The sequence below is a fragment of the Humulus lupulus genome, chromosome 3 (assembly GCF_963169125.1).
Source record: "Humulus lupulus chromosome 3, drHumLupu1.1, whole genome shotgun sequence".
Taxonomy (NCBI): Eukaryota; Viridiplantae; Streptophyta; class Magnoliopsida; order Rosales; family Cannabaceae; genus Humulus; species Humulus lupulus.
In genome coordinates, this window is record NC_084795.1 from 268,684,788 (window position 1) to 268,694,876 (window position 10,089).

At 35.4% G+C, this 10,089-nt stretch overlaps 1 protein-coding gene across 1 annotated transcript; it reads right to left on the minus strand.

The window, feature by feature from the left end:
- Window positions 1-6,592: 6,592 nt before the first annotated feature.
- On the minus strand, window positions 6,593-8,221 carry LOC133825673 (uncharacterized). The gene is made up of 2 exons (XM_062258585.1): window positions 7,545-8,221; window positions 6,593-7,397 (listed from the first exon to the last, which is right to left on the minus strand). The coding sequence occupies exons 1-2, from the start codon at window positions 8,219-8,221 to the stop codon at window positions 6,593-6,595; spliced, it is 1,482 nt and encodes a 493-aa protein (XP_062114569.1).
- Window positions 8,222-10,089: the final 1,868 nt, after the last annotated feature.

Sequence of the window (10,089 nt, forward strand, 5' to 3'; positions counted from 1 at the left end):
TCGGACATGTAACACAATTTTATATTGTCGATAACAGTAGATTAAATCATTTAGTTTGACAACCGTGTTGCTTGCTTGTTTTATTACATGATTATTGAAATAATACAAACATTTATAAAATCTCGAACATATGGATAGTTATAATTATAGTGACTAGGCAACAGTGGATTATAGTTATAATTATATGTTCAAAAGAACGAGTCCTAAGAGATCAATGCATTGGATTTTCACTGATTAGGCAATATACGATATGATCTACTTACACATTTGGAGTGTGATTTCTTGCCCAAGGAATTGACCAAGTAGATACGATCGGATGTATTTCGTTACATCAGACTAGGACCGATATTGATTATTGATTGATAAATAAGTATCGTTGTTATCGAATCTAATCAATGTCACAATGTTGACCATAGGTTACGTCGATCTTAATTCTGAGTGATAATGTTCTGCTAATTATATTATTTAAATCTTTTGACTTGTTCATTACTAGCTTACCCTACGGTCTAGCCCATACTTACACCTTGAAGATTTAGTAGTGTAATTGAGTGGGAGTATTATTCATAGATATGAAATCTATAACTTCTGTATGAGAATTGAAAAGATGATTTCCTTAATTTCTTTGTTCAAAAGGTTAAATGATTGAGATCTCATTTCTGTGATTAAGTTCATGAAAATATCATTTATAAGAAACTTAGTGGGAGTTAAGGATAAAATATGAGGGGTAAAACGGCAATTTGCACCCAGCTCATTAGTAAGTCATCAATAAAGGATTGACTGACGGTAATAGTTATAACAACAGATAACATATTTATGGTTTGGAAAATACGTTCTATGAATTCAAGAGTTCAATTCCGAGTCTATAGTGGAGTCACGAGGAATTAATAAGGTAGTAAAATTATTCGTAAATAAATTCACGGTAACTTATTGGAGCTTGATTTCATGGATCCATGGTCCCTGCATCACATTTGAGTAAATCATTAGAATGTCTCAATTAATTGATTTAATTATCAATTAGGATTTTTAAAGTTGACTAGGTCAATTTTGGAAAATTTACAGAGATATGAGATTTAGAGAATAAAAGAAAATATTTGGGTAAATTTATTAATATTGATAAATTGATGTCAATATAAATAAATAATATTAAATCAAGTTTCAAATTATAATTAGTTAATTTGAATAAGGATTCAATTAATTAATTAAAAAAATAAATAAAAGGTTTTGAATTTAGGCTCAATTGAGATTTAAATTCAAAACAAAGAGATTGAGCCCAAGTTCATTTGTGGGAGCCTAAGGCTTTTATCTTTTTGTTTATTATTTTAAATAATTTAAATTTAAATAAAGCTCATTGAGTTGCTTATATAAGGAATATGATATTTAGGGTTTTCATAAGGAAGTCTCAATTGATTCATTGGGTAAATGAAAGCCTAAATAGTCTAATCCTTTCTTGGCCACTCATTCTTCTTGTTCTCTACTAGATCTCTATCTCATGTGTTGAGAACCAGCCCACACTAGTTCTAGGTTGATCAAAGGCTTGGTGAGAAAGAGTGTGTTGCTAATCTAGTTTAATTTCTTGATAATACTCTGCTACAGAAAGGAATCAAGGGTTAGAGAGATTGAAGGAAGGAGTTGTTCCAGTTTCGCTGCGTATATGTAAGTTTCTATACATAACTCTGTTTTGTATCAATTTCATAGGAGCATGTTCTAGGAATTTGCATGTTTGTTTGATAATATGTAAATTGCATGAAAATAAATAAAGATCCTTGTATTTCCTTCAGTAGCAGCCCCACGTCTGGCTGCAGTGGGCCCAGTAGCTTGCCTCCCGGTGCCAGGCGGGTTCCTAGGTGGCAAATGAGCTCGCCCCCATTCAGATTGCTCGTTGAGGGAACTCAGTTCGATGATTCAACTTCGCACTCTGAAGGTTCTTGGCTTGATCTTCTTGTTGAAACCACCATCTTTGCAGCAATAGAAACTGAATGCGATTATTCTTGCTCTCAATGAAAGCACCAAAATGTTAACTGGTTTTTTATTCAACTGATGCGGAGTCAAAATAATTAATTCGATAGCTTTTAATTGAACAATCAATGAACAATAAATAAGTCAAAAACCTAATAATAATAATAATGAGCAATAAATAATAAAGAACACCGGGATTTATAGAGGTTCGATCCGAAGAATTGGTAATGACATACTTTCTCTTAGAATTGTATTAATCTTGAAGGTTTGCACAAGATCACAAGGGATTACAAGTGAATTTCTATGTGTAAAAGACAATACAATAAGGCAGAATCGCTGCTAGGTATAAAAATAGGTTGTCTGGTATGTTTCTAAACACTAGTCGGTAGGCAATTTTGTGAACCCCCTTTACTATGGTAAAGGGTTTGTATTTATAATGCTTTGCTAGCCCAAGAGCTGCACACGGGCGTAACTGATGGTGGAAATATCACATTATTCTCGTAGGTAGTTACAGCCCTACCCGTTAGGAGGTTTGACTGAGTCTTCAAGGCTGTTAGGCGCTCTTTGCGGGTGGTTGGGCGATTCTTGCGGACTACTAACGGTGAGTGTAACTGCTTCCCACCGACCAGATTCGGCTATCCATCATACCGAGCAACTGAGCTTCTGGTGGTATTCTACTGAGCAGTGTTAGAAAGACTTCCCCTCAAGAGAGTGAATTGCACAGAAGACGCAATATTGCATCTTGGCATTACAACCTGGGAAGGGTGTAGCCAACATAGACACAGGCTTCCTGCACATCTCTCACTACCGCTTGCTTGACAATGTTCCTCACCAAGAATCCCTTATAGGAGACTCAATGTTATGCCTTGGCATAGGACTTGGGCAAAGTGTTTACCGTCTGTAAACTGCTTTCCTTGCCGAGCAGTAACTTGTCGTATACCCTACAGGTATACACCACCCAATATGTTGGGAGGTTTGCCCAGCCTACTTCACGTGTCCAAACTTAGTGTCACGTCAGATATGTTAATTTTTGGGATATCAGAAATAATGTATAATAATATTGAAGTAATTAAAAAATAATATTATATTAATTACGTATTACTCTATAATAGAATGGCACCGGTGCTAGAGCGATATTATATTGGAGTCCTATATTTGCTTATTCACAAGCAACTAAAGATTCATCACAAATCTATTAAGATTCAGCAACTAAAGAATTTATCAATGAACAAGATACCAACTTACCAAATCTATTAAGATTCATCACATTTATTTATTATTGGATACAATACCACACATACAAAAGTAGCATTCATATTACAAACATTTGAAGTAATTATTTAGAATTGATAGTTTACTATATCAAACCAGCTATATATGGCTCTGTTTATTACCAAATTCTAGCCCATGATCATAATTAATATGGTTCAAATGGGAATGGGATTGAATAACAAGAAAATTAAGTGATCTTTTGTGTGATGGTCATGATTACTACCAATCCCATCCTCCTCTTTTTGGTACATCATCATGGCGGTCTCAGTAAAAGAATGAGAGAATTGAGACTTTGCCACTTGAATTTCATTCATTTGCTTCCATGTTTCTTTAATTAAATTCCTTATGTGATGACGACCATCATTTTCATCAAACACCATTTTCACGCATATAGCATTGAATCGATTTAGGATTGTCTCTTCTTTTCATTTCATCCTAATTTAAACAATTACAAGAGAAAAGAGAAAGTTATTAACAGAATTAAACCTTTGTAATATTGATTTGTAAAAGGAAGAAAAATAACGAATGTCATGTTTTAAAGTAATTACTTACCGATGATGTTGCTAAATCATCTACTAGTCGAAAAATGATTCCTGAGAGACGTAAAATTAATGGTGGGATATTGAAGCAAGCACTCCATGGCTTCTTCTGTTATTGGACTCGTAATAAAGCAATATAGATGGACTAGAATTAGGGGTCCTGAAATTGATATCCATCCATTCTCTATATATTCTTCCAAGCTTGGTGTGTATCCACTATAATACCAATTTGCCTCCACCATGTAGCATTTACATAGATCTGTCCACTACAAATATATATAAATATATATATATATATATATATTTTGTATGAAGGTACTACATAATTGGACACACAATTAAACATATAAAGCATTTCTTTCCATAGAAATTAAAATGGACAATGATAAATTATAGAAAAGATAGTTTATTAGGGAAGAATTTTTCATCTCTATAAATATGGCCATGATTGTTCAAAATCTAATTAGATATCTTTGTGGTGGTAGATATACATAATAGTAAGAGGAGTGCTAGGGTGAGACCCTTGTGCAACCTCTTTTACAAGCACCTTCTATTCTACTGACACGTGTAAAACTATTTTTTTTTATTTAAACTCAAATATACTTTGCTTTTTTAGTCAAACAAAAAATGTCACATTATGATACAAAACTGCCACACATATATAATCAAGTGAAAATATTTTTCTTTCTTTTTGGTTTCTTAAATTTCATCTCACACTACAAGAGATACTTTTTAGCGGCGACAATATTAGATGCGATCATAAGTAGTCGCTCCTAATAATGCTAATATTAGCGGCGACAAAGCATGTTCGTCGCTTATATAACATCACATATTTTTTTTTAATTTAAAATATTATTAGCGGCGACATTAGTCATATTAGGGGCGACTTTTTTATCGCCGCTAATAATCGACATTAGTGTCATTTTATTAGCGGCATTTTATTAGCAGCGACATGTCACCCCAAATGACTATTAGGGGCGACTTTGGGCATTATTAGGGGCGACATATATCGCTCCTAAAACCCATATTTATTGTAGTGTTATTGTCTTTATGTGGGATAAAAAAAGTAAAACATACTTGTCATGGCCAAATCCTTGATTAGCCTTATTATTTTATTTGACATGTACTAATTTTTTGTTGTTGTTGAATAATCAAATGTAAAATATTTAGTAACTAATGACATATTAATTGTAATGCCCTAAACTCCAGGGACCGTTACGGTGTGCATTTTGAACAGTACTAAACTTGCTAATTGAGTCATTTGGCCATAATCTTGTAACTAAGTATGATTAGTGATTTAAGGTTAAAAAATTTGGTTAAGATATAACGTTTACCATATACATTGGGATCCCAAAAATATTGAAATTCCGTTTTTAATAATTACCAGATTAATTAAAAAATGTATTAATTAAAATGCGGAATGGTAATTAGATGTTTACACTGGAAGCAATTCTGTCGGGACAGAATCCGAACTTGTCACGACAGAGCTGAACACAAAAATAAAACAGTGCAAAAATTAAAAAACACAGCGAATTTTTACAAGGTTCAGAAACCCTTTCGGATATCCTACTCCTTGGGGCCACGCCCAGAGAATAAACCAATTAGTAAAGAAACAAAGTGTACAAAAGCATTGACTTAAACAATGTAAGACTCCCTCTTAAACTATTGCCGCAATCTTGTTGTACTCTTCTCTACGAATCTGGTTTGATGAAACGCTGATTCTCTTGAACTCCCTTCAAAGAACAGCGAGTGCACACTTCCTCCCGAAGTGAGACTTAGATCGAATCCTCTCCCGAAGATCCTTATGAACACGTTCACAATAGACACTATCTGTTTACAATGGACTAGATAGATATCCACAAGTACACTCAGCACTCTCACAAAGATTAAGATGAACAAACTTAATCTCTACAAATAAACACACTCTTCAAAATAGCATATTGATTACAAATATTCAAAATGGAAGAGATGAAAAATCCAAGGGCCTTGGCAAGGTATTTATAGGAAGGGAAAACATCCAAGGCCATGATTTTCTGGAATCTTTGAAACCAATTTGCGAATTCCTTTGATTTAGGAAAACAGCCAGCCAGATGGATTCTGTGTTGACAGAAAAGGAAACTGATGAGTCAGCAACGTGATCCGTTTGATCTGGCAGAACGAACATGGTCATTTTTCTTGACCAAGTTCATTTTCGACTCCTTCTTTATTTCCAGGATAACCATAATCCTATATAATCCCTGAAAATAATCTCAAGATATTTGCACAATATATTTTTACCAAAAATTGATTATTTGAGATAAATAAGGTAACAAATATATTTACATTTAGAGATCTTTTCACATTACAAAATCAGCTGATAATATTGCTAATAAAACCGAATATCAACAAGGAGATTTGCTACTGATTTTTCTTTAAACAATTAAAATATTTTGTCTAAATTAAAGTTTAGCCAAAAAAGGATTTTACAATCTCCCCCTTTGGCAACTTGATAGACAAGAATATTTTAAGAGTTTATTTTTAAAAAAATCCTGCAAGACAAGACAAGTTAGAGCAAATTGCAAAATAGCAATGGAATGCTCCCCCTGCGAAAATTATCACAAATGTAACAAAGATCAAAAAATAATAGCATGACTCCCCCTGCAAAAAGCAATTCAAATGTAACTCAAAAACAGTATAAACTGATCAAAATAAACCACAATTACTCCCCCTTGTTGTCTAGCAAGAAGCCAAAGGAGTAACCCAAAAACAAAAAGACACTAAGAAAGCGTTCTTTTACAATTTATTAAAACAAAGAAAAGAAAAAAGCAAAATAAAACTAAATGGACTCAGTGGGAAGGACCGGCTGCAAAGTGAGACACCATGGTTGAGAGACAACCCTTGAGGCTGATCACTTCTGTTTGAACAGATTCTAGGGTGGCCTTGACACTAGCGAGTTCAGCAGCAACAGAATCAGCATCGCCAGCCTTGAGAGCAATCCCTTTAGTTGCTTTAACAGATGATGGTTCCTTTTTGAGTTTGTAGTCTGCTCCGGCACTTGGAGGAGTCAAGATCTCATATTCCAAGCGAAGAGGCTTTTGAGAATCAAGCAACTTGTAAATAAAATGGGGAAACACCAAATATTGACCTTTCTTTTTGGCATTCCCTAAGGCAGCGATCTGGTCAAAAATGAGAGAGGCAAGATCAACACCGAGACCGGTTCCAACTTTGTACAGAAAGAAGGCCGTGTCAAAGGTAATGGTGGAGGTATGAGTAGTGGGAATCCAGTTGGAGGTGGCAAATTTGTGAAGCACAGCATAGTAATGAGTAAGATCTGTTACTTTGAGGACTGAGTGAGGTTCCCACACCATATTTTGTCCTACCAACTCCGAAAGCACCTTATCTTTGTTAAACTCCACAGCAACATTATCAACAGAAAGAGGCAAATTAAGAACCTTGGTAATTTCAGCAGCATTGAACAAATACCAATTCCCTCGGACATAAACTTGACCAAACATAAAAGACTTCCTATCAAACAGATCATCATTGATATTGGCATAGAATTCTTGTACAACTCTAGGAACAAAACCATCCAGCCCGGTTAAAGAACCTAACCACCCTCGATCCTCAATATTTTTGATGACCCCAAACACCCTATGGGCCGAGAATGAAAAATTTTTCTCACAGATAAAATCACGATGCACATAATGTTTCATATTTTTCTCATTTTCATTGAAACAAAAATTCAGAGAGTGAGCCTTAAAGGAAGAACCTGGAGATACTTTGGGACCCAAAGGAGACTTTGTGCGAATCTCAGGAATTTTCATTGGTTTCTTGCCCTTTGGTGAAACAGGGGGGTCCTCTGATGGGTCAGATTCATCTTCTGAGTCAACATTTTCCTCAAGAGAGGGGTCGTCTTCAAGGGGATCTTCGTCAGAGGGTACACAATCTGAAGAAGGGTCAGTTTCAGAAGAAGAACAAGGTGGAGGAATTTTCTTTACCTTTGACCTAAACTTGGAACGAGGAGTGGTACCAACAGGAGATGAAGCCTTCGGCGAAGAATCAGAAGGATCAGTCCCTTTGGAACGAGGAGATTTTCGAGAAGAAGAGACCTGGAACCAACCCTTGCTTTTCTTCTTGGGTGCAAGCACGTCAGGTGACTCTGAGGAATCAGAATGGGCTTTGGCAGAATCACGACCATGATCAGAGACATCCTCTGATGGAGAAGCTCGGCCTCTTTTGGAAGACCCTGGGACAGAGGCGAGCGGAGCCGCCGAAGAAGGAGGTTCAGTCAGAACTTTGGGGGCTTCAAGGTCCGGAATGACCACGGCTTTGCTCGTGGTGATGGACTCATCAATGTGGATGGGATGAGACAAGGTACTCTTCCGAGCTTTCTTCTTAGTGAGGGATGGAGATACACTCAATGAACCAGCCGCTGACTTGACAGACCGAGACCCACTGCCTCTGGTTCTCACCATTGTTGCACGAGAATGAGAGAAAAAACTGCCAAGGAAAATACACAGAACCAAAAAGGAGAAGAAAGGAGACGGTTGAAGAAATGGGCCCAAGGAAATCCGAATATAAAGACAGAAAAAGATAGGGATTTGATCTTTAATTCCATTATTTGACAATTAAAAAGGATAAACACTTTTAGGAAAGTACCACCAAATATCTCAATAATAACTGCCAACAATAGTGCACGACACAAATTGGGAAACAAGCCAAAAATGGAAACTTTTGATCTTTTTTAAAAATTTGAGATAAGGACAAAAATAATTAAGATACAACTTACCCTTTTTGACACATGCAGATTTGATTTCCCTCAAAAAGAAATATTATTTATATATATATATATTTTAATTATTTTAAGAAGACAAACCGAATGTACCAAAAAAATGAAAATATCCCATTTTGATTAGTGCCCAATGTCTTTGTGCCCTTGCATGAGGAAAAAGAAGCAATCATTATATCAAAACACATCTTTACTATAAGGTTTAGAAAATATATTTAATATAAATCATGCTTTTATTTTTCAAAATAAAATATCACAAAACATTTATTCCAATCACAAAAAAATATTTCACTCAGATCAATCAGTGTGTATGAGACTTACATATGTTGCCCAACAGTATATCTCAAGCATTTGTGTGTGATCGTGAAAGCAGAGATCATTGCCATGTATGGCAATTTTTAGCCTTTTTCAGGGACATTGCCCTATGTGGCAATTGTTAGCCTTTTTCTCAATGAGTAACCAAATTAGACGCTTTCACACTACACTGAAGGCTTGATTTTAACAGTGGTAGAGTATCTTCTACATAATTGTTAGTTACATAGTTCCAACTTACTCAAAGTTTAAGCAATTTACACAACAGTGTAGGTAGCTCTATTCTAAGATGGAGCTTTGAAATACTTTTGAGGAACAAAAGCTCACACACAAAAAACACAGATTGACTTGAAGAAATATTAATTGGAGGGACTATTTGTTTTTGAATTTTATTTTGAAGAAAAATAGCATGAATGATATTAACTATAATTTCTAACCTGAAGTAAAAATATATTTTGACATAATGATTGGAACTTTTTCGAAGAGCAAGGACAAAGAGACATCACGCAACTTTTACAAGAACAGGGATAAGGTACAGCACAAAACAAATTAATTGGGACAAACCCCCAAGGACTTCCTGAGGGAATCAAACCTGACTGTATCAAGGGCTTTTGTAAAAATATCTGCAATCTGTTTGTCAGTCTCAATATATTCTAAGATCAAAGTTTTATTTTCAACAAGTTCCCTAATAAAATGATGACGAATGTCAATGTGTTTAGTGCGAGAGTGTTGGACAGGATTTTTTGAGATATTAATAGCACTAGTGTTATCACAAAAAATAGTCAAAGTTTTAAGATCAAACCCATAATCTGTCATCATTTGTTTCATCCATAATAATTGCTTACAGCAGCTTCCTGCAGCAATGTACTCGGCCTCAGCAGTAGACAGTGAGATAGAATTTTGTTTCTTGCTATGCCAAGAAACCAGATTGTTTCCCAGATAAAAGCATCCCCCACTTGTACTTTTTCGGTCATCTGCATTGCCTGCCCAATCAGCATCACTAAAGCAAACAAGATTAAAGTTTGTTTCCTTTGAGTACCAAATTCCATATTCCTGAGTGCCATTTACATAACGGATGATTCGCTTTACAGCTGTCACATGTGATTCCATAGGATCTCCTTGATATCGAGCACATACCCCCACACTGTAGCTTATATCAGGACGACTGGCTGTGAGATACAGAAGACTTCCAATCATGCTTCGGTACAAGGTTGGATCAACCTTAACACCATTTTCATCCTT

Excerpts from the sequence above, each read along its gene's own strand:
- LOC133825673 (XM_062258585.1), bottom strand. The coding sequence starts at position 8,221 with ATGGTGAGAACCAGAGGCAGTGGGTCTCGGTCTGTCAAGTCAGCGGCT. Across the intron at positions 7,398-7,544 it reads ATTCCTGAGATTCGCACAAA|GGTGTTTGGGGTCATCAAAA; the intron begins GTCTCCTTTGGG and ends CTCGGCCCATAG.